Source organism: Pelophylax lessonae, assembly GCF_965119305.1.
Source record: "Pelophylax lessonae genome assembly, chromosome: 5".
NCBI classification, from domain to species: Eukaryota; Metazoa; Chordata; class Amphibia; order Anura; family Ranidae; genus Pelophylax; species Pelophylax lessonae.
The window spans coordinates 459,728,535-459,754,650 of record NC_138772.1 but is presented as its reverse complement, the minus strand read 5'-3'; the positions used below and the strand labels follow the sequence as shown (position 1 = coordinate 459,754,650).

Genomic DNA, 26,116 nt, shown 5'->3' with positions numbered 1-26,116 from the left:
AACGTGGCCGCACTATATATGCCGTAGCGCATCTTACTCAATTCATGGTTGATAAAGAGCCACCTGCCCAGCCCTTATCCTTGAAACATCCTACACCCTTCACCAGAGTTGACTGGTACTGCTTCTCACTGGAGATCTGAAGAGCTGGGTCCCATCATGGAGCTAATTGCCAGTCACAAGAACTAAACTATGGTCCCGCCATGGTATATGGCTGCAACTATTTTTCTGTAGTCCACTGGCCTGAGATGGTCCCTTTTAATGTTGTTCACTTTTAGGCAAATGTTAAGTGGGATATCAAATGTATTTTGTGAAAGCCAGTGCCTATGAGTAATATTTTAAAGTAAATATAGGGTTGTAGAGTTTGTAGCAGAAGGTGTACATTCATACTTGTAGTGTTTCTATAAATCCCCTCTGGGAGATACTGGAGCCATGGGTAGATATTATGCCGATACAGATTTGTTGTTAACGTAGGTTTAGACACATCCCTTTCCCTAGTGTTTGGACCTGGTAATGGGCCACTTGGGCATTGATTGCTACATTATTGGTTAAGGGAAGGACCTTACTGAAATACTCTAGGAATGGAGATGTACCTTATAAAAAGCTTTACGTTTTCTTAACATTTTTCAAATACACAGATTGCCTTTAAGCATAAAAATAAGAACTCCTGAGTGAATAAGACTGTAGTTTGTTTGTATCGTGAATTTTGTATCAGTATTTAAGCCATCATCCCAAAGATGAGTCATTGCTAGTGTGTAAAATGTGAAAATCACTTAAGGTATTTTTAGGTTTATTATAAATAAAACATAACTTTCTTTTTAATCTAGAAATGTCATACACAGAAATGCAATTCATGTAAGCACTAGTCATACTTTAACTGATCACATAATATAATTGTAAAGAAGATACAGATGTTATTACCCTAAAGAACGTTTTAGACAGGAAGACCTGGCTTGCTATTCATGTTCCAGATCTTCCAAAAGGTGTTCCATTTCTTTATGGAGCTGGCTTCTGCATGGTCAACAGAAAAGAGTCCTCTTTCAATTGTGAGCACAACGTTGGAAGCATGCATTTATCTAGTACAGCCTTTCTCATCCTTTTTAATATAGAAAAAATCTTGAAGTAATGTTCTGGTCTCAGGGAACCCCTTATAAAAAGGTACTGACTCTACAGCTCACTGTACATTAGTGTAATGATCAAGAAGAATAATGATCCCTACATTTGGGGTCAGTGGGAATAATTCCCCTAAACAGATAATTGGTCAGTGGTAACTTATGAGTAGCAGAAATTGACCCTTGCCCGAGTAACCCCTAACAACCTCAGAAGGAACCCTGGTTAAGAGAGGTGATTTCAAATGTCTTGTAATAGCCCACATATGTAAAGCATTAAGGTCTGTGTGTTTCCTCCCAATTATTGTGTTGTAGACGGGAAGGTGTAATATAGCAAAGCAACAAGATTTGCTCCCAGGTTTCATCTACTGCTTTTGTTTAAAAGGAAGCTATAAAGTATTTTCACATTTTACATTGTAATTGTATCCTTTACCTGAATACCGTGTTTGCTGTAATTTTTTCGTTTTTTTTTTTTTTTAAATTTAGAAATTTTGTAAATGCCTCATCTGGTGGTCACCTGTATATTGGGTAATACTATTATCAGCCCTTCTTGAAGTGGACATATGACTGAATGTTAAAGTAAATCTATATTAATAATCTTGCAGTGATGGATAAATAACAAGTATTATAAAGGCTAAAAAATTTTTTCTGATCTGCTACAGTTTCTCTTCAGCAGATAAAAACAGGTATATACTGCGCTAGATCAAAATACGAACAGTGTTTTGATATTACCAGCTGCTAGCATAAAAAAGTTGTTGTACCTCAATAGAATGAAAACAGGAGTATGCAGTGCTTGGTGAAAAACACAAAAACCAGCAATCAATGATATACAGTATTTTCCACAATATATCAGAGTACATTGAAAAAACAGTAAAAGAAGAGTCCGTGGAGAGGAAAAAAAAGTCCAACATGAAGCTCAGGTGATATGTTGAATAGATGTAACCTCCACCAAACACCAAAAGTAGTGGCCTCTTACCAGACTTGTACGATCCCCATGACAGAGATCATATATCGCTTGCAACAAGGGCTCCTCACACTCCACAGCACTCCTCAATAACTGTACATGTAAAGGATCACCTCCAGCAAAAAGACTGCCTCAGTACCATCAAATTAGATCCTCTCGTGGGAACATATAGTCATGCCACATGTAGGAAGAAAAGACCTCACATAGTGTAATACGTTCAAAGTAATACTTTAATAAAGAGTAGGTTTTACACTCACATGTGGATCACGCAATACAGGCATCTAGGTAAAGTCTTGCTGGGATCTCCGAATGGAATGTGCGGTAGCTGCAGCCCGGTCTCCTGCGTTGTGTGACAGGACACTAAAGGGTATTCACAGAGCGGACGATCACCGCTCCCCTACCGGTTTCGTCAAAGTGTGACGTCATCAGGGGGCGTGGTTAAGGACCGCCAGTCACCACATTAAATGGCTGCGGGAGTCGGAAGAGGAGGAGTGGCGTCTATTCCATCCAATCGCCTCCCCCACCGCCAGCGCCAACCGCACATCAATACAAACAAAGGAAGCGAACCTCAGATGACCCGGAAGTAACTCCGGGACCAATCACGGAACGCTTCCAAAGGTACCAATGAAAACCAGTCATTACCTGACCAATCGTAGCCTCCAAACAAGCAGGTGGCGACCTCCCATTGAAAAAAGAGAGAGAAAAAACAGGACGAACAGAAGCCGACCTGCAGCGCCATAAGGGAGACTACTCAGGGAAAATAAATTGCATCAAAAGGTTGAAATACAGGAGTCATTGAATTTAATCAGATCCCCTAAAACAATTGGACATACCCATTCATGTATATTTGAACTAGGAATGGGTAACAATAATACATATTAAAATGTATATGGAGAATAACAATGAAGTGATAACCCCATGGCTGTGCGGACACACAATCCATTAGAGATCCCGCAGAACTTATACAATAGTGTGCACCCAGAAATAAAATCAATATTTTAAAATGCATAAAAATGTAAAATCGTTAAAAAACCAACAATGTTTAAAATTTTACATATAAAAAGACATATTGTGAAAGCCATTAATACAAAAGCATCAGACATACCCACAAAGGAGATAAAAGGGACGAAAACATTTAAGAATTATTGATAAGAGTTTAAGTCCCACTCAATGTTCATACCGTGGGGGGTATAGGATTTAACCCTCTAGATCCATTGAGTCTCCAGTTGTGAAACACCACGTGTACGATTACCTCCCCTCCAGCAAACTAACCCAAGGCACTTTTTTGACCCCTATGAGAAAAGTGAGAAAAAGGGACAACATTTAGATCAAAGCAAAGCACGCATTACCCCAGTTACACAGTCAGTGAAAAATTAACACGCAAAACACAACTAACTTATTTTTCGCACCATTAATTTGCCTTTATGATTTGAAAAAAGGGAGATGTTAACATGTTGAAATATTAGGGGTGGCCCAAGGCACCAACTTTTGTAGCATCAGAAACTGGACTACAGTTGAGCTGCTTTGCCCATTGCCTGGAATGGATACAAAATAATGAGTTGATTGTAATAGGTGATTCTAACAGCTCTAAATTTTAAATATTATCTTGTATATCTTTGGACAGGGTTTGGCAACGCCACAGCACCTTCCTAGGATAACACAAAAAATAACTAGCAAAGAGTTAAGCGGCTAAAAGAGATTTATCGGTATCTGGGTAAAGGAAATGGTACACTCGCGACTGCCAGACTTTAGTGCAACTACAAACCCTATCTTGCAAGGTCTCTTCAACCTTATATCATGGATAATTGCCTGGGTTACCCTGTGTTCAGTTGCAAGAAGACAAGTGCGCAGGTGACTTCCAAGATCTGGCAATTGTCTGCTTAGCGGTGGTAATTTCGAGCAGGAGTTTAAATTGGTTCTTAGTAAACTCAAGAGGGCAGATATTTATTAGTGCAACCTGGGGATCTGTTTGGATACTGGCACTTAACAGCTGAGTCAGGATGTGGTAGATTGTGGACTGAAAGGACCGAACATTTTTATGTTTTTGTTTCCAATCATTTTTATTCCGAACATTTTTAAGGTATACGCATTTAACATTTGCCATTGTATCAAATATCGCTGGTTATAAACCAGGGTACAACTGTTATGCATCACAGAAAAAGTACAGTTTTGTTGATAAACCTAGTATATCATCATCTATGTTTTCAGAACTATGAAAGAACAGAACATAAAAACCCAAAAGAACAGTATAACGAATGAAATAGGAATCAAGCAGGGAGAAAACACAGTAATCCATTCTGTCACATCTCGCCTCTCTAAGGACAATCAAATTGTGGGGAGAAGACACTCAAATAATACACCTTTAACGCTATAGTAACCCATCTTTCCCTCGGTAATCCACGGGTGTAGGGTATTCTATAGAAGGGAAAAATACCCCCGCTACATCAGCTTGATGCAACCATCAAACTTAACTCCCCTGTAGTCACAGGTACCTCAAGGGACCTGAGGGCTTGTCCAGAGGCAAACATAAAGAGAGAGAATAATAATAATTTAGAAGAAAAAAAATGAAATAGACCATAGAGGGAAGAAAGACAAGAAGGAAAGCAGTGCACCGCATTCAAAAAGAAAAGCACTCCAAAACAGTCCTGTCTCATAAGGCTTCCAACAGGTATTTTAATCCAGGGGTCCCAAGTTTTTTTCAAACAAAATTATTTTATCGTTCAAAATCACAAATAGATGTTCTTTACCATTATCCAGGATAGCTGTACTTTAGCATGTGAAAGGGAACGTAGGGTTTTTTTTAAGACCTTTGGAAAATCTAGTTGCAACAAATATAAGGTTATAAGGTTATGAGCCTCTTCGTATGCCCCGACGTCCCTTCCACCGGGCGCCCCAACAGTGCCTGCAGAGGCAATTTAATGACGTTCACTTGAGTGAGTGAGTATGAAGTTGCAAGTGCAAATCCAAAACTTCCTCACTTTTGGGCAAGTCCACCACACGTGGAACATAGAGCCATCTATTCCGCACCCCCTAAAGCACTGTGGGGAAGCCCTTGGGACATAGGTTGCTACTCTCGCCGGCATCATGTACCACCTCAAGAAGACCTTTTATTTCCCCTCAATCAACGAGGCATTAATAAATTATCTGGATGCATATAATAACAACTTATTCCACTCCTCAACTTCCAAACTCTCTACCAGATCTTGCTCCCATTTATGCATGTAAAATAACTTTTCAGAGGTAGAGGACAGAAATACTGTATATTTTAACATTTTATGTTTTATTAAATAGGATTGCAATAACTTTAGTTTTTTTTGTTTAAACTTCACTCCTCTGGGCAACTGAAGAAATTATCCCTTGAAGTGGGGCTGCGCCTCAACTGCAAGGAATAACAGCTTGATTATGTCTAGGGGATCAAAAAAAGAAAATCTACTTACCTGATCCTCTGCACCTCCCTGCAGCTAGACCATTCCCTGCAGCTTTTGTACCCCCATGCTCTAGTAGTCCATGGTCCTGATGTCTTCAAGTCCAGAGCAGGGTCAATAACCTGCTCTGGATGGCAGGATGCAAAGGGACAGTCCACGGTCAGTTCATGGGGGCGATCACCATCTGCCAGGGAGCAGAGGATCAGGTAAGTTGGATTTTAAATCTCTGCCTGTAATGCAACTTAAAGCATGCCTGTCTGTAAAGAAATCTAAAGTATTTGTATGCAAAGCGACAAAAACAGAGCACCGTCTTGCTGAAAACTTTTAGTGCTGGCTGTAAATTTTGCCATTTGCGGCCCGTTAGCCTCAGGTCCCTAGTGCAGCTACACGCAATGGATTTGTCTGCTACTGGCTTTCATTAAAAAAAAGCCAATTATAATTTTCAGGCCTTTACCCACACTAATATAACATCGTTTTCTAACAACAAGATCAGGCTGTATGTTATCTTGAAAATGTAGCTTTCTTTTTAGAGGCTTCAGAACCGCTGCCAATTCATTAAAACAATAACTGTCTTTATTGCTGAATAGGCTGCGTATAATAACCTTGAGCATCGCTCTTACACTTCAGCATATTTACTGCTAGAATGAAATATTGATTTTATCTTTGCTCTAAGGTTTAAATTTACTTGAATATTTTCTGATCGTTGATACTTTGTAATTCAGTCCAGAGAAAGAAAGCCTAATGTATAGTAAAGGTAACACAAAGCTCTTAATATTGACACTTCTTTGCTGAGAACCACTTTGCCTGGGCACATTTTTATGTTCCTGAAATGTTTTCGAAATTCAGTCATTATGCTAACAAGTCTTAATCATGACCCAGAATAGATATTAGAGTGCCGATCTAAGTAGGGAGATCGATCCTCCTGGTTCTTAGAAATAGGGGTGCCTGCATACAGGCTCACTCAGGGCTTTTTTTCACAGAGACTAGGTGCAGGAACTCCCCCTTTTCAAGTCACCCCTTGTCTCCGCCCCTACCCACCTCTGAGCACCATTTCTTGGTTCCACCCATTACCCACCTCCCAAGACCACCCCTTTTAGATAATACAGTAACATTTGTGATACTAACTAATTTGTATTGAGCTTGTTAATGATAACAAGAAAAGCAGTAGAATAGATCCCCTGCAGCCAGCAACAATGGACCACTCACAACAAAACACCCCCCTCCCTAGCAGCAAAACAGATCTCCTTGCAGCCAGCATCAGCAGACCCTCTGGAAGAATAGACCCCCCAGCAACAATGGACCACCTACAAGAAAATACCACCCCTTCCTCAGCAACAATAGACCCCTGGAAGCAACAACAGATTTTCCAGCAGCCAGCAACAATAGACCTCTTCCGCAACAGTAGATCCCTCCCAGAAACGACTGACCCCCAAGCAACATAAGACCCACCCTTAGCAACAATAGATCCCCTGCCAGCAACAACAGATCTCCCCAGCAACAGACCCCCCTGCAATAATAGATTCCCTCCAGTGACATTAGATCCCCAGTAACCAGCATCAACAGACCCTGCAGCACACCTCCAGCACCCCTTGCCATTACATACATTCAGTCCTGGAGGTGCCGGAACTGCGTTCCCCCGCGTTCCCGCTGAAAAAAAGCCCTGGGCTCACTTATTCAGTAGTGACAGAATGTGTGTACATGAAGAACGCTGCACTCCTGATCCATCCAAGTGTGAATACAAGTGTACGAAGGGCCTCAGCCAGCTCTGCTCCACAAACCACGCCCCTTGATGCATTTGCCGCACCCAACAGGGCTTAGTCTTAGAGGAACTCTATGACTAAGCCCCGGTGGGTGGGGCAAAATGTGTCGGGTGGGGGAGGCATGATTTGTGGAGCATAACTGGCTGAGGCCCACCCTACACTTGTATTCACACTTCGGGGGATCAGGAGTGTGGAGTTCACCATGTACACATAAAAAAAAAATACTTCTCTCCTTTTAATTACATGGACATTTGTAGAATGGCTTTGTTTAGATAAATTTGTTTTTATATCTATATATTTGTGTATAAGGATACAAAGGAGTCCTTTGTCAAGTGGTGATATTTTCTTCTATTTAGGACATGAGGGTTTCTGTCATTTGTCACTGGAAAGCATAAGAGACTGTTCCCCCATTCTTGGTCTTCATTGGTGGAGTTTGAAGCAAAGGATTCATAACTGGACTTATGCGAAAATCCAAATGTCATGTCTTTATTATGACAGAGCAGTCTTACTTTTGAAAGATTTTTTTGCTCTCCTAAAGCTCCCCATAGATGGTAGAATTTGAATGAAGGCTCTTAAAGTGTTACTAAACCCAGGAGCTTGCATTCACTATATCTGGTCTCCCACAGTACACAGAACATGGAAATGTAACTTTTATTAAGTTTTTAGTTAACATTTTCCAACATTGTTAACACTTTTAGTAACTTAAAAAAACATTGGATATTCTATTGTTTAATCATATAGTAAAGAACAAATGAAGTGATAAAGTACAAGGTATTATCATTGCTCTTGGTATTCAATTTCTGCCCACCCCTAATGGGACCAAACTGTGGGCAGAGATTGTTCACCAAAGTTTTTATATCCACCGTTAAGGAAGAAAGAAGGAGTTCTATCACACATATAGTATCTCAAACTTTTGATTAAAGTCAAATATTAACATTTTTCAGATAGAAGCTCTCAGATTTTTTACCCAAGCTTGCGATTTTACTTTTGAAAACAGTTGTAGAATAGTTTTTTATGGTAATAGAAGTTTATATTGTGCTTGGGTGATCAGTCTGGTGATAACATTTGTTAGATTAGGAGTATCTTTAGATTTCCACATACTGCAGATAGCCAGTCTTGCTGCTATTAGAGTATGTGTAATAATTGTTCTGAAATTTGTAGGGTATATATCCAAATTTATTCCCAATAGTGCCATAGCAGGAGTTAATTATATCAAGTTTGCGGTAATAGAAGTTATTAAGGAGGATACAGAGTACCAAAAACTGAGTAGGTTTTTGCATGGTTTTTGCATGCAGTAGATAAAGATTACCTACTTGATCCTTGCACCTCTTGCAAGTAGGGGATGCGGTTGGGTATATCTTTGATAATTTGTATGGGGTTAGGTACCACCTGTTTAAAATTTTTGGTGAGTTGTCCCAGTGTTCGATACATGAGGAGGCTTTTTCATTAATCTATTTAGCTTTTTGCCATTAAGCCATTGAGAAGTTCTGTGCTAGATCTTTTTCCCATTTGATCATGTTAGGATTTTTGTCTTCTGTAAGATATCCTTCAGAAATCCATTATCCTATTGATAGACAAATCTTCCAATAGTCTAGTAATCTTACAGGCATTGAGGTTTTAGTAAATAACACTCCATATTTAATTTTAGGGTATGTTTCCAAGCCATCAGTGTTGCTTTAATTCGGAATAATTATCTTTCTGGATATTATAAGTTTAGCCATAGATAGTGTGAACATGTCGTTGCCTGATGTGACTTCCCTTTCTATATGAGTCCATAGTTTGTCCTCTGGTGGTGGAAACTGGTATTTCATTTGGTCTAGTAAGGAAGCAAAGTGGCAATTTTTGATGAAATTCAATTATTTTAGTAAATATAAACTGCTAAATACCTTTTCCCATCAGCAGTTAATAGCAGTCTTGTGACTTCTATTAGTGTCTGGTGAGTCAGCAGGACACCTGACTCTGTTTGGACAGTGCTGATTTGGCCCTGTGCCAATCACATGCACCCTTTAAAGAAAAATAAAAACCTCTCTAGCTATACACACCAAACTGAGCATGCGCAGAGTGACTCTAAAGGCTCTGTCTTATCAGGAGATGAATTGGGACAATGGAAGAAGGGGAGGATCAGAGAAGACAGGATCAAACAGCCTTTTTACACAGATGGCAGATTAAACCCTTAGGTTTTACAGTGCGTATAACATGCATGCTTTACCGCATATACAGACTAATTTTACTGTTGTGTGTTTAGTACCACTTTAAGAAAAGAATGTTCTAAGAAAGTTCATTCATATTTCTAATCTTTACTGGGGTCAAGCTGTTTTTTGTTTTTGACTGCGGTGATGAGAAAATTTGAAGGATCAGGATGGAACATTTTTCTCAAACTTATGGATTTCGATTTCTAACAGTGTATGTTTTCAGTAAAGTCCATTCATTCCACAATCCAATGTTAAAAGCAACCAAAAGCTTTTGAAAGAAATGTACATGTTCTGAGAATTTTTGTATGAATTTTCCTAGGACTTTTCCTAAGAATTTTCATTCCTAATTCGAGGTATGTATAGTTTTGTAATTGTGTATGTACAAGGAGGCAGCCATATTTTTTTTTCATTATGCATACACTCTTGTTTCTTGCTTTTTAGTGCTACACAATAGGGGGTCCTCTTTACTGCTTGTAAGCTGGGTACACATGGATCTAGATTCATCCGGTTCAGTAGGGACTGGACGAATTTCGATCTTTGTGTAGCCCTCCTTAGACTGGCTTCTGTCGAACAGTCCTGCTGGAAAACCAGCATTCGGACTAGCTACAGCACTGATCAGTATATTACGGGGCAAGTCCCCACCGTCAGAATACAATAGCGCAGCAGGATAGATTCCTTCATACTCATGTGGAAGCAGAAATCTCAGACGCTTTTTCCGTTTAGCCAGCTCGTATTTTATCTTGAAGTAAGCCATTCTAAGAGAAATGCAGAAGCAGCCATTGCTGCCCAGATTCTGAAAATGCTGATGGCACGGCTAGCTAGAAGCAGTAGGTCACATTCTACTGAACTTGCGATTGTATGGAGATGTTTTGTTACTCATCCAAGAAGCTTTCATGAGTCTCTGGACAACAGTCACACATGTAATTTAGTGGTTTTAATCCAATTGCATGGAATATGTGAAGGCAGATGTTGATTTCCCTTGATGGGGTGTGTGAAAGTTTGTGAAATTACCCTCTTATAATTATATAATTCAATGACCATGTTGCAGTACAGTGGCACTAGGGTTGCCACCTGTCCGGAATTCACCCCAACAGTCTGGGTTTCAGTCCACCTGAAACCTGAACACATTGTTCAGACAGGAATGTGGCCCGCAGCAGGGCTTGACAGGAAGGTGAGGGGGCACTATGTGCACCGCATTACTATTCTCTTTGGAGTGCCCAGAGGTATCCCAGGTCTGTTGCAATCCTATAATGTACACTAAAACAAAAAAAATTACTGTGCGCTGCTAAAGTGTTTGGGTTTGGCTTAAAGGAAAAGTGGTAACCCTAGGTGGGACGTGGTGTTATTTGTTTGAGTTGCAATAGCTGATTAGATGAAGACAAAACATCTTCAACATTGCAAAAGGTCCAGTTGAATATAATACAAGGTATAACATGTCTGGATAAATTACAACCCCAGTGGACATAGTGTGGCTGTTATGCTGATCTACTAGCTGAAAACTTTGAGTCATTGATCTGGCATATAAATAAGCAAACGGCAAAGGTGGAAGGCTCTCTGCATACTTGTACTTTTGACAAACATTAATAAAGTATAAGGGGGGTCAGCATTACAGCTAGGTAACTAGAATTTTTGGAACAGAAAATTTGGTAATGGTAGCCTCCATTTTCCTTTCATGAAACATTTTCTTTAACCTGCCTAGCGGTATCCCCAAGCGTGACTCGGGGTGGATTTTCCATGCTGTTATCGGTATCCCCGAGTCACGCTCAGGGTAGATGTGCAGAGCGCGCAGCGGTGTCTCTTACCTTCTCCTGGCGATCCAGCGATGATCTCCCATTGCTGTGATCGCCAGCCGAGATCCCCGCCGCTCGTCCGTCGGTATGAGGACTTCCTGGTTCTGTTCCCTGCAGCAGCAATGCTGCATGGGAGCGGAACTAGGGAGTTGAACGTTGCACAAAACACAAACACATTTATATATATATATATATATATATATATAGTGTGTGCGTGTGTGATATATATAATACACACACACATATATATATGTATATACACACACATATATGTATTGTGAGGGATTAGCTCGGTGGCGGGTGTGGATGACCCCTTGGGGGGTGCGTTTTCACAGGGAAACAACCGAGGAGTGGTTGAAAACAACAGTTTGGTTTATTAGGTCAATTTTCTTCATACCAGTGCCAGCATCAAAAACAGCAAAATAAAATAAAAGACAAAATAAATCCTTGCCTCTGTGGGCGGCTACCTACTCACTCTGGAACCTACCTAAGAAGTCTTCCCAACCTACTGTTGGGCCGACACTGCTGATCCTACAGCAGACACTCAAATGTCCATTTGTTTGCTTTTCACACAGCACAAACATTGTCCATTGAACATGTCCCTTTGTTTTCTTTCACACAGAAACACTTCGTCTTCTCACCTTTGAGACGTCTTCACTCGTTTTTACCCTCCTGAGCGCACACCGCTTCAGGAGGTCTTCCCCATGCTCACAGCTTTCAGGGGGCACACAGGACTGTCCTCTACCCACATGGCGTCAGGAGGCAGCCGTTTGTCTGCCTTCCTCTCCCAGCCCACACGGCGACAGGAGGCAGCACTCAATAGATTTTCTCTGGACAAATTATAGAGGCCTTGATCTCCTCATTCTGAACAGCTGAATGGTTTTCAACTTCCTGCTGGCTCTTTTTGCAGCCAACACCCTATAGTATCAGTGAACTTTTCAAAGCAGGTGGGAATGTGTCTCCTCTCAGTGACTACATTCCCAGATTTACCTGACTTCCTGTCACATACCCCCCCCCTCTTGTTTCAACCCTAGGGTTGGGACACATATTTCCAGGCACGCATGTGTCAGACACTGCTGACTCACTGATAAGCCTCCTATTATCCTCAAGCTTCCGGATGAAACTGTTTCTGTCATCTTCACTGACAGATTTCTCATAAATGCCACACAGTTTGTCTCTCATCTCATATACACATTCTTCAACTGCATTTTTGGCATAATTTTGCTCCTCGTTTCTGTCATCTTCATTGACAGCTTTCTCATAAATGTCAGACAGCTTGTCCCTCATAACCGTCTGTCCAATCCACCATGGAGGACCGTGATCCATAGGCAACTCAATTGGGCTAGTCTTAATGTCTTCAACATTCTTAAGACGCCTCTCTCTGCAATCCATAAATGTTTTCCACAAAACTTTGAGAACCTTTGCTTCACTAAGCTTTGTTCCAAGTAGGGACTCTTGACATCCCTCTGTGACTTGAGTTGCCTCTCCATACAGCTGTACACAATCATTGACTTTTTGTTGTAAAAGGGAATGATCTTCCTTCTTGAGCTTTGCTTGCTCTAAGATGCTGTGCAGAGGATTTTCCAATTGAGACAACAGGCTGTCACACATTTCTTCAAAGTGACCCCTGTTCCTTTTCCCAGAGATATCAATATCATTCAAACATTTCATATTCATAGGCAGATCTGAAGCATTTGCACTCATCAACTTCTTAAACTTTTCGCCCTCCTGAGCGAGTCGCAGTAAAGGCCTACTATTTGATTTGATATCCAGTTTATATTTCTTGCCCAACTCTTCACAGAAGTAGCCAATCAGAACATTATCAACTTTCCTTCCACCAACATAGGGGTTAAAGGCAACAACACAGTTGAACCCAGCGATCTGGGTGGTATCCATTATAGACCTCCTCTCTGCATCAGTGAAGAAGCATGGAACTGCAACACATTCTTTTACAGGTTTCTTCAATGCACTTTCTGCTGAACTATTTGACCGCTCAAGGTCACCTAGTTCCTTTTCTCTATCTGAATTCCACATGGAATGTATCTCAAGATCACGATCAAATTTCTGCCACCTGTCTTTCACCAGTTCCATTTTGGAAATATTCCCTGAAAGGCACTTGAACTTAATTTGCTTCACGTTTTCATCAACAGCCTTAGTTTTCTCCACTAGGTGGCGTTTGCTTTTTTCTCCCAGATTTATATCACTTGCTTTAGTTTTCTCCGCTTTAGTTTTCTCCACTAGGTTTTCAGCCTGAACTGAGAAAACATCACATTTCTTACACAGCTCCTTTGTTTGCTGAAGTTTTTGAAGGAACGGTTTATTCCACAGGGGTGATTCAAGCCACATGTCATCACATTTCTGAGGCTCACTCAGGACAGACCCCAAAACACTGATCCTTTTAAAAACTGCATCAGGCACACTATCCCCTCTTTGGGACAGATCCTCTGTTGCCTGGAATTCCTCTTCCAGTTCCTGCAACGGAATCTTCATCTCTTCTACTTGCTGTTCTAAGGCTCGCTTAGACTTTTCTAGCTCCTGAACTCTTTTCACAACATCATCCTTGGAGCTGACCAATTCTTCCATTTCTGTACGCAGCTGTTTGTCAACACTTTCTAGTTCAGCCTTACACTCTAGAGCTTCCTCCAAAGAGCGAGCCAAGAACAGGGCTTTGCTCTCGTTATCACGCACCTCCGCTTCTGCGCGGTCGCGTTCTTCTGCATATTTTGCAGACACAGTCTTCTCTTCACCAAGCATCTGATCAAACTTCTTTTTCACATCTTTAACACACTGTAATGAACCAACGCTTTCTTCCATGCGTTTTTTCATATCCGCTATCTGAGCTTGCAATGTTGCGACTTGCTCTGATAGGTTTTTCTTTTCTTCCGCCTCCTCTTTTAATTGTTCCAGGAAGCCATTTTTCTCATCTTCCATTTGTTTGAGCTTTGTGCTAAAACTCAGCCTTTGACACCTCTCTTCCTGTAAGAGTTCCTGCGTGTCTTGCAGCTGCGATTCCAAGATAGAAAAATCTTCCGCAATTTCTCTAGATTTTCTGTCTGCTTGAGAAAGCTGATTTGTAACATTGTCCAACTCAACCTGCAGTCGGTTTGCCTTCTCTGACAGCTTAGCACACAATCGGTCACCTTCTGACACCTTCACTTGCGATTCCAGAAGCTGTACCTCTACTTTTTCCCTCTTATGTTCACAATCTCCTTTTCCCTGCATAAGAGCTTTCACCTCATTGGCTAGCTTCTGGGAATGAGACCGTAATTCTGCCACACAGGCTTCTTTCTCCTTTAACTGCTGCTGGACACTTTGGGCTTCATCTTTCCAACTTTCACAGTCCGCACGCAATTCATCTACCACATTGCTCAAAGTAGTGAGCTCATACACAGTACTCAGTAATTTAGCCTCTCTTTCACTTTTCTCGTTGTCGCTGAGAGACAATGTCGTTTTCAGAGCGACATTCTGTTCCTGCGACTCCTGCAGGTCTATTTTTGTAACTTCCAAACACTGAAGACTTTTTTCCAGCTGATTACGCAACTCCAACATTTCACACATGCTTTGCTTCTGCAAAGTCTGAATTTCACTTTCCTTTTCCATGAGGATGGTATCTTTCTCCATTATAGTCTCTCTGCGTTTTTGCAACTCGACCAAAAGAAGAGCAGTGGATTCTTCCCACTGTGACACATGAGACTTGAGTAGTTCATTCGTTTCCTGCAAGTTTCTATGCTCCATTTTAAGCAATTCCAAGGCTTGTTCCTTTTCTTCCATTTTCCGTTGCAAGGCATCCAACTTAGCCCTGCACACATACTCGGTTTCCTCCATACCGATGGCCTCCATTGGCTGCTGGCGTCTCTGTTTCCAGCCTGCCATGCTCTCTTGATGAGCCTTTTGTTGAGCTGCAAAGCTCTGCTGAAAATCCGCATTTGCCTGCTGTTGAGCTGCATTTGCTTGCTGTTGAGCTGCATTTGATATAATCAGATGTTTCAACATCTCCTCCATTTTGAGTTTACTTTTCATCTGAGCACACTGCGTCTCCATAGCAGTTTCATCAGTGTTGCTAGGGACAACAACCTTCCTCTTTAGTAGACTCTCTTTAGGCATGGATGGGGCTGGTTCAGACGGCAACATCCCCTCCATCCATAGAATCCGGTCTCTCATTTCATCTATCTTTGCATTTTTCAGGCGTTTGGACCGCCCCATCTTCAATAACTCCAAAATTTTTCACAGTCCAGCAAAAAATTTTCAGACCACTGTCTCTTTAACACATGTAGTTTTTCTCTCTCTTGCAAGATCTCTTTTCCTGCACACACAGTTTGTGCAGTCACTTGCACCAGACACAACAAAGTTCATCAAATAATTTTGAGACCGCTGTCTCTTTAAAACACTTTTTTTTTTTCTGTCAGGATCTTCTCTCCTGCACACATAGATTGTGCAATCTCATGCACCAGATAAAGTTCATCAAACATTTGCACTTCCTTGCAGGGATCTCTGCTTATGCCCACTGCATACCTCCACCATATGTGAGGGATTAGCTCGGTGGCGGGTGTGGATGACCCCTTGGGGGGTGCGTTTTCACAGGGAAACAACCGAGGAGTGGTTGAAAACAACAGTTTGGTTTATTAGGTCAATTTTCTTCATACCAGTGCCAGCATCAAAAACAGCAAAATAAAATAAAAGACAAAATAAATCCTTGCCTCTGTGGGCGGCTACCTACTCACTCTGGAACCTACCTAAGAAGTCTTCCCAACCTACTGTTGGGCCGACACTGCTGATCCTACAGCAGACACTCAAATGTCCATTTGTTTGCTTTTCACACAGCACAAACATTGTCCATTGAACATGTCCCTTTGTTTTCTTTCACACAGAAACACTTCGTCTTCTCACCTTTGAGACGTCTTCACTCGTTTTTACCCTCCTGAGCGCACACCGCTTCAGGAGGTCTTCCCCATGCTCACAGCTTTCAGGGGGCACACAGGACTGTCCTCTACCCACATGGCGTCAGGAGGCAGCCGTTTGTCTGCCTTCCTCTCCCAGCCCACACGGCGACAGGAGGCAGCACTCAATAGATTTTCTCTGGACAAATTATAGAGGCCTTGATCTCCTCATTCTGAACAGCTGAATGGTTTTCAACTTCCTGCTGGCTCTTTTTGCAGCCAACACCCTATAGTATCAGTGAACTTTTCAAAGCAGGTGGGAATGTGTCTCCTCTCAGTGACTACATTCCCAGATTTACCTGACTTCCTGTCACAGTATATATATGTATATACACGTGTGTGTGTGTATGTGTATATATATATATATATATATACACACACACACACATATATATATATATATATATATGTATATATAAATGCATGAATTATAATCTAATCAATAATATAATTTTATTATATAATATATATATATTATATAATAAAATTATATTATTGATTAGATTATAATTCATGCGTATGTGTTTCAAATTTATCACATCTGGGATGTCTACTAGAGTCTTATTTTGGTCAGGTTTAAGTCAGTAATTACTAAGAATTGTAGGCCTATAATACATAACGCCAAATTTCCATGCAAAAAATTGTACCGCTTTTGGTACATAATTCCTGACATAATCATATCCCATGGAGGTTATGCAGGAAGTTTGAATGGATCCAAATCAAACAAAGAGGTCCATCTATTTTTATTTTATTTTTTTACAAATGTATATTTTTTTTAAAAAAGAAATTTAAGCAAAACATAGAAAGTGTTACATGAAAGAAAATCACATAAAAAAAACTTAGAGAAAAACGTCACACTCCCACAAAAAATAGTGCGTCCTTTGCCTCCTCTCATCTTTCGATGTTCATAAATATACTTATAATCCCAGCAGATCCAGCATTGTCCTCTTCTCTTGCACTGCTCTCCTCCTACAGGTCCCATCTCAGCTGCCATCTTCCTCTTGTACTTCATAGGGAACCTGGCTGTCCCTTCCGGGTTCTTGCTGCCAGAACCCTGATGACGTGCCACATTAAAAGTGCATATGTTGAAGATTGGCCCAAAGCCTCCTGGGATGCTTGGTGTGGGTATTCCAGGAGGTTGTGAGTAGCTGGGGCTACCTCATTCCTACCAAGTGAAGAAAGGAAGAAGCTTGGACTGGTATTTTAAAAGGAAGGTGTTTTGTAAAAAAAATGATCTGCAAATGTCTTGCTGCAATGCACTACACTTTCCATTCAGTATCATCCTTGTTGGTTCATAATGGGTTCTCTCTCAATCTGTGGCTTTTGTATTTTTAGCAGTTGCTTTGAATTTGTTGGCACTTTCAAAATTAGGTATGGCATTCTTGCTCATTTAGATTTTCAATTCCTGTAATTTTGCTTAGGCCAACATACTGTGGATCCTCATTGCATTTCAAATTTCTGAAAATTTCAACCTAAAAAAAGGATTATGAAACTGTATTGAATCTCTAGGCAGTCTGTGGCTTTTCATAGAAAGCGGAGCCTTTTATAACCTGCTGTCAGCCAAGTGTCCGCACATACTGAGCCATAGCGCTGAATAGATCTGTCAGACGACAGGACTATGGTGTCACCTTGTGGCCAGATATGTTATACATGAAGGAGAAAATGCTTTGCTGTGTGCATAGAAGAAATGTTTTCATTCGTAGTTCTTTATCATCATGTTGGATAAAAAAATGTGTTAATTTAGAAAAGCTTTTATATATTTGGTATGCTGGCTGATGGGATTAGTTAAACCTTTGTTAATATCTATACTGTAAGTGTTAATTACCTGTAAATTATTTTTAAAGTATGTGTGTTTCTATGTGGGGGAGATGTGCTCTTTATCTGTAAGGCAAATGCCACAAAATGGATGAGCCATGGTCCATTTTAAATATTAAAATTAAAACGATAGTAAACTGCAGCTGTTGTGTAAAAAAAAAAAAAAAAACACCTGAAAGGCAATGGAAAAATGTGCTAGTATGCATTGCAAACTACTACATTATGAAATGCTCACCTTGGACGAAGCCCTCCAGTGCTGTGCGGTCATCGCTGAGGGCTCACATCTTCCCCCGGACTTTCTTCTAGGTTCGCGCTTTCCAGCCATGTGATTGGCCGGAGCCACGATAATGTCACTCCTGAGCATGCGCACAGGAGAGTGCATATGCCAGTGACGTAACTGGCTTCATCCAGGGTCAATATCTCCTAAACGGTGTACGTTTAGGAGATATTCATTGTACCTATAGGTAAACCTTATTATATGATGATTAAGTATGATGAATGCAGTTCATGTAGAACAGCCTTTCTGAAACATTTTAACATGGAGGAACCCTTGAATAAATGTTCTGGTCTCTGCTAACCCCTGCTAATTACTGTATCTACTTCTACTGTACATTAGTGTGATGGTCACTGGGGAGAATCCCCCTGCACAGATAGTAAAAAAGATTATTGCTCTCAGTGGTTACTTATGAGAGACAGAAGTTCCTTACTGCCCAAGGAACCACTAGCAACCTCTGGCGGAGCCTTGGTTGAGAAAGCCTGATATAGATCTTAAAGTGGAAGTAAGTCCATCAATTTAACAGTTTGGAAAAAACTTTACAATTCCGGCACATGCTGGGAATGTAACTGTGTCACATTGGTTGTACTCTCAACCAAACTGTCAAACCATCCAATGGCTAGTGTCATAACTGATCACATGGCAGCTGAAGATTTAACAGGGGTCAAGATGGCAGCTTCCGTGGCTGAAAACGATAGGAGGGTTAACTTTTACTTTTAAGTGGAGAGTCAGGCAAAATAATAATTTTTATTTTTTACAAATATATATATATAAACATGGAAGCAAAACAAGTACAAATGTAACAAGTAAAAAAAAAAAAAAATCACATTAAAAAAATGTTGGAATAGGAAATTTGGTAATGGTAGCCTCCATTTTCTTTTCAGGGAACATTTTCTTTAAGCAGGAAGGTTGAATGGATCCAAGTCAAACAAAGAGGTCCATCTATTTTTTTTACAAATGTATATTTTATATAAAAAAAAAAACATGGAAGCAAAACATAGAGAGTGTTACATGAAAGAAAATCACATCAAAAAATACTTCACACTCCCCCAAAAATAGTGTGTCCTTTGCCTCCTGTCCTCTTTGTATGCTCATAAATATACTTACAAGTCCAGCAGATCCAGCGCTGTCCTCTACTCTTGCACTGCTCTCCTCCTACAGGTCCCGCCTCAACCGCCGTCTTCCTCTTACACATCATAGGGATCTGGCTGCCCTATCTGGGTGCTTGCAGCCAGAACCCTGAGGATCAGATGATGCGCCCCAGCACAAGTGCACATACTGAAGATTTAATCCAATGCCTTCTTGGATGCATGGCACGGGTAGACCAGGAGGTTGTGTGCAGCTAGGGCTACATCGTTCTTACCAAGTCAAGGCAGAAGCTCGGCTGGTATTTCCAAAGAGTGATTCCCAAAATATAAAATTGCTGCAACCATAAACCTGAAATCGTAAGGATCCAGCGTGAGAAGTATAGCCTACTCCCTAAAGGCCCGTACACACGCACCAATTGTTGGCCGTAAATTTTCGGCCAACGTCCCATCGGCCGATTGTCGGCTTGTTAGTATGATGCTTCTGACAACCGACTGCGACTTTTCGGCCGAACAAAATCTGTTGTGCATGCTATAAAATTTTTGTTGGCCGTCAACAGAAGGGCCGATTGTTCATCAATCAGTACAGATTTCGGCAGACAAAAATGTGATGAGCAAGACTGGGCATGCTCAGAGAAGAAAAAAACACGGAAAGTAAACCAGCACATGACATCACTTCTGAAGTTGGTTTCTGTCGGCCAACAAAAGTCCAGTGCAAGTCTAGAGCACATTTCAACCAACACAACAACACTGGACAAAAGACGGCCGATCGGTCGGCCAACAATCGGTGCGTGTGTACGGGGCTTTAAAATCAAAGAATAATAATCTACGATCAAACAATCTCATCAACACTGCAATCAATAGTCTGCACCTTGCACACATACAAAATCAAATTAATACTAGCATAGGAATCACTTGAGTATAAGAGAGTAGAAGACCCACTTTATAAACCACAACCAATACTATACTGCATACCAAATCTAATGCTGGCCATACACTATACAAAGAAGCGGCCAAAATTTGGTCACTTGGACAGTTCTTTCGTTTTTCGGCTGGTAATGGGCACGAATTGGTAATCTGTTGTGACGTTTTTGAGCCGAAAAACTGACAAGTTTGGAAATTTTCTCACCCAAATGAATGATAAATTGAAAGGTTACTGTGTTTCTCGTCCAAACTGTTGGAATAAATATATATGAAAAAATGTATTCATTTCAATGTCCATTGAACGATTTATCGGTCATTACATGATGGCACGATTGTTTGCTCTCATGGCCGAGTGTTCGTTTTTTGAAAATTAGTTTTCATACGAACGATTTTTCGTATAGTGTATGGCCAGCATAAGTCCCAAACCACAGTGGTAACAAATTTCCATTGTAAAATGTGTACATTGTAGTTTATGTACATCTTGTGTTAAATGGGGGGGTCTATTTATAAAAGATTTGTTTGCATGAATGTCAGAAAAAATTTTTAAACAAAAGAGAAAATCATAAAAATATTTAAAACTTAAAAAGATATCTAAATATTACACGGATTGCAACAATTTCATATTTACCAACTTTTGCCAGTAGGGGAGAACACTCCCAGCCTTTTAAGGGCTCAAAAACCAGTACTTTCCTGAAGCAGACCTAACTAGCTAGAAATTGTATACTATACTACTGAAAGATTCCCACACCCTGCATTCTGTATCCTACCATGGCTAAAGAGAAATCCAATTGGCTGAAACCAGTCTGTGAGCTAATTTGGGATATTCAGCCAAAACTGCAACTGTGTCAAAAAGTACACTTGATTTATTTTAATCTGAATTCTCTCTTCTCCATGTATACCTCTTGAAGTCTTTGCTTTGTTACATCTTGGCTTTCTGCTTCCAGCATCACCAGTCAATAAGCAGCTTTGCTTGCACCATTTTTGGCAGGGCATTACACCACAGTGCATGTGAGTTGGAGCTGCATTGTCTTGTGTATTGGGATTCAAGTTGAATGCCACCACAATGCTCTATCATGCAAAACGTGCGCTGTGGAAACATGCACTGCAGTGCACCACAGCGGAAAGTGTGAAGCCAAAAACCTTTTTATTTCCCCTTCTAATTCGTCAGTTTTGAGATTTTTAGAGGAAAAATTGTGTAAAATTAGTGGTATACTTTTCCACAGAATCATTTAGCTGCAAGAAGTCCTGCGTAGATGTTGTAATCGGTGTCTTTCTCTTCCAGGAAGTGAAATCCCGTTATACAAATGAGGCCACTTGTTGAGCACGTACCCAGTCGCTGAGAATGCCTCCACTGGTACAGGAAGCTGTGGCTGGCGTGAATGGCGAGGTCAGCAGTGAAGACAGCCTAGGCTTAGTATGGGGCTGCCTGGCTCTACTATCCAACTTTCTTTTCATTACCGTCCTCTTCTTCCTCTGCTCTAGCTGTGACAGGTAAGATCACATCATTTTGTTATGCACTGAGGACTAGACATGGATGTCACGCAAAGTACATCTAAACACAGCAGCAAAACACTGGCTGTATAATAGAGCTGAAAATACAATGCTGTCACATATATTGTAGATTAAAATAGCAGAGATCGCTAATGTGATTAATATCAGTCACTACCTATGGAATTTAATAGGATCAATCTATTATTATACAGCATTTAAAGTGTATTAAAAGCCAAACCCTTTTATAGTTTAGATGTAGTATAGAATCATTTAAAACCTGTCCATTTTTATTTCTCTAATATGTCCCATTTGGGAGATCTTCCTTTACTCCCTGGCTTTTAAATACAAAAGTAGTCTATTGGATAATACACTAATTTAGTAGTAGTAAATGCAGGTAAATCTTCAGTGTGCATGTGTTTTAGTGATTGATTCACCAATATTGAATGTCACATTCACGGAGTTATAGATATATATATACATACACTCACCGGCCTCTTTATTAGGTACACCTTGCTTGTACCAGCTTGGACCCCGCTTTTGCCTTCAGAACTGCCTTAATTCTTCATGGTATAGATTCAACAAGGTGTTGGAAACATTCCTCAGAGATTTTAGTCCATAGTGACATGATAGCGTCACACAGTTGCTGCAAATTGTCAGCTGTACATCAGTGATGCGAATCTCCCGTTCCCACCACATTCCAAAGGTGCTCCTTTGGATTGGGATCTGGTGACTGTGGAGGCCATTGGAGTACAGGGAACTCATTGTCCTGTTCAAGAAACCAGTGGTGAGATGATTTGAGCTTTGTGACATGGTGCATTATCCTGCTGGAAGGAGCCATCAGAAGATGGGTACACTGTAGTCATAAAGGGATGCACATGGTCAGCAACAATACTCAGATAGGCCGTGGCATATAAACAATGCTCAGTTGGTACTAAGTGGCCCAAAGTGTGCCAAGAAAAATTCCCTACACCATTACACCACCACCAGCCTGAACCGTTGATATAAGCCAGGATGGATCCATGCTTTCATGTTGTTTACACCAAATTCTGACCCTACCATATGAATGTCACAGCTAAAATCGAGACTAATCAGACCAGGCAACATTTTTCCAATCTCCTATTGGTGAGCCTGTGCAAATTGTAGCCTCAGTTTCCTGTCCTTATCTGACCGGAGTGGCACCCGGTGTGATCTTCTGCTGCGGTAGCCCATCATATATATATATATATATATATATATATATATATACACACACACAAATGTTTTGCCTTTCATTTCTATTTTAAATAGTTTAAGGATGCCAGTACTCTTCTTACTAAAGAAGCGCACACTTGCCCTTTCTCTAGAGCAGTCAGCACCTGCCCAGTCAACGGTCACCAGCCTAGGCTCAATGAAACTGGTTTAGCCTGCCAAAGCCTTCCTTGTACACTGTCCTACTGGATTTGTTCCAGCAATACCCTGTTTGAGAAGGCGTTCTAAAAAATGTTCCTTAAAAAAAAAAGACATAGACAATCCCAGTCATACACACTGCCATGTCCTATCTTAACAAACTTCATGGTTCCTGTATGTTTCGATTTTCAAGGACCAAATAGACAAAAGGTTAGAAACCCTCCTTAAGTCCAGCTATGCAACCTGCTTTTCCAGTTGTGTCTGTTTCCCTGGCTGTATGGTTCAAAACATAGCTAGGGACCCTGGATCCATTTATAAGGATCCAACTGCAACATGTGGAATTTTTCCCTGTATCTGTGCGCTATTGCATTAAAGGATTAGTGGAAATGCTCTGCCAAATATCCAGGATGAGATTCCTTTCAGGAGATATGTGAAGGTTCACTTTACTAAAGTGTTGGTCTGCAAAATAATTTTCTCAAGTCAAATATCCTATTTTTCAGCTTTAAATGCACTTTAATTCCTCTCCATAATTTGAAAAAATAACAATTGTTTTCCTTCACTTTAGGAAAATAAATTTGTTAGTTGTGATGATTTTGTGGTGTTCGCAAAAACCTTACCATGGTGCATTGTTTGTTTTTTGTTTTTTTTTCCCTACTAAACATTCCTGAGTCGTAAAAATTGGTGCAATAAACAAAAATTAAGGCCTAATAAATAAATAAATATATATATATATATATATATATATATATATATATATATATATATATATATATATATATATATATATATATATATATTTCCTTTTTTATGTGAGAATTGTGGGTAACGATGAAAGTGGCTACAACATTTGGCCAGTGAGGCAATATAAGCAAAACACACTGTACAGTTTAATTTAGTGTATACTAGGGATAGACCGATATGGTTTTTTCAGGGCCGATACCGATATTTTGGTCACAACGTATCGGTATTGGCCGATATGTTGTACATTTAAAGTTTTGGAAGACAATGTTTGACACAAATCTGGTACTAAACATGTTAATTTTTGTTTAATGCTTAATGGCTGCTTGCTGGCACCCTGTGGTGGGTGTCTGGCTGGCTGGCACCCTGTGGTGGGTGTCTGGCTGGCTGGCACCCTGTGGTGGGTGGCTGGCTGGCACCCTGTGGTGGGTGGCTGGCTGGCACCCTGTGGTGGGTGGGTGGCTGGCTGGCACCCTGTCTGTGCATAGGTGTCTGTCCGGCACCCTGTGGTGGGTGGCTGGCTGGCACCCTGTGGTGGGTGGGTGGCTGGCACAGGGACTGTGGGTGGCTGATGGGTACAGGGCCTGTTGGTGGCTGACTGGCTGGTACAGTGCCTGTGGGTGGCTGGCTGGTACAGGGCCTGCGGGTGGTTGGCTGGCTCGCTGGTACAGTGCCTGTGGGTGGCTGGCTGGTACAGGGCCTGCGGGTGGTTGGCTGGCTCGCTGGTACAGTGCCTGTGGCTGGCTGGCTGGTACAGGGCCTGTGGATGTGGGTGGCAGGCTGGCACTGGGCTGCTGTGGGTTGGTACATTGCTGTGATACACTCCCGCGAGACTAGTCTAGACTCCAGATGAGGCTGTCCAAGGCGAGGGAGGCGGCCTAAGAAAGCAGAATGACGTCACAAAAATATCGGCCAGTTCCGGGGGCCGATACAGATATATCAGGGAAAGTGCATATCAGCTTCCGATATTCAGCCTATCCCTAGTGCAAACCTAATAATGGTATAGAATTACAAGTTTCACAAAACCAGATTTTTTAACTTCAATCACATGATATGATTCTTGCACTTTTTGAGATCTGATTTCAGGTAGTTAATAAAAGTTCTGAGGTGGTTGATACACAACACTGGTGTCTCATTGCCATTTGCAGTGCAAATCCAGAAAAGTTGTACAGTAATAAACGGAGACTGTGGAAAGGGTAAAGTGATACTAAATACACATTGTTTATGTAGCACCCTCCTAGTCAGGTGCTAGATAGAAGATATAGTTTGGCATTTTCTGCTTAACAAGGAAGCAGCAGGAAAAAACATAATTGCTTCATCTGCTTATCAGAAGAGCTTGATCTTTAGTTATGTCTGCTCAGTGTGCTCAGTGTGTATTCATCTGGTCTGAGGGAGTGTCCCCACTGTGTCCAATAGGGAGGCCTGTTGGAAAGTGGGGAAATCTGGCCAATGATGCACAGGCTTTTGTAACAATCCCAGTGGGTCGGCACCTGGAGAGGTGCATGATGGGATTGGAAATAAAAGTGGAGAACACCTGAGGCAGAGTGTCTTTTGGCGGGAGCAAAGTCCCAGGAGGAGGTGACGGCTGTCTCTCCTCCTGCTGAAGTGAGGAAGGTGGTCCAGGCAGTCAGCCTAGGGACCAGGGGTTGAACTGGGCAGCAGAGAATCCAGTGTGTGTGCTGACCAAGTGGAGCTGCTGGGCAGAGTTCTTCTGGAAAAACTGTATCGTGAGTACTCAAGATCTGCCCAGGGGTCTGCCTAAGAGAGAAGACCACTCCAGAGAGGTCAAGGGGATCAAGGACCCAGTTTACCCAGACTGATACAGTAAAGGGGGTGGCAGTGTTCAAGCCCTGAAGATTAGGGAGTAAAGGGGGCACCAGGAAGGGCCATGAAGTGTTCAGCAATACAGTTTATGTCAGGATACAGCTTGCCTCAGGAGACAGATTACCTCAGGAAGCTTATCCTATTTCACAGTCAAAAGGCAAAGTAAGGTAAGCGGCCTAGCTGTGACCAGCTCAGTTGGTGTTAAACAGCGTCAGTCAGGGTTAACAGGCATCAGACAGCACTTTTAGCATCGCCCCTGCCTATTGTGCATAGTTCAGTTTGGTTGGAGTATCCCACTCATCCCTTCTCCTACCCAAGTTCTCAATAAAACCTAAAAAAACCAAAGAAACTGGACTGGTCCTTGTCTGAGGTAAACACACTTGGAAATATACTTAAATGTACTAC

The 26,116-nt window shown here is 41.2% G+C and overlaps 1 protein-coding gene across 1 annotated transcript in view; it reads left to right on the top strand.

Annotated features, from left to right (window-relative positions):
• The window catches only part of PAG1 (phosphoprotein membrane anchor with glycosphingolipid microdomains 1), a 132,271-nt gene that overhangs the window by 72,921 nt on the left and 33,234 nt on the right, over positions 1 to 26,116 (top strand). Inside the window, exon 2 of the mRNA XM_082258005.1 lies at positions 21,555 to 21,763. Coding sequence (XP_082114131.1) covers positions 21,615 to 21,763 — 149 coding nt within the window. The 5' untranslated portion in view covers positions 21,555 to 21,614. The remainder of the gene's footprint in view (positions 1 to 21,554; positions 21,764 to 26,116) is intronic.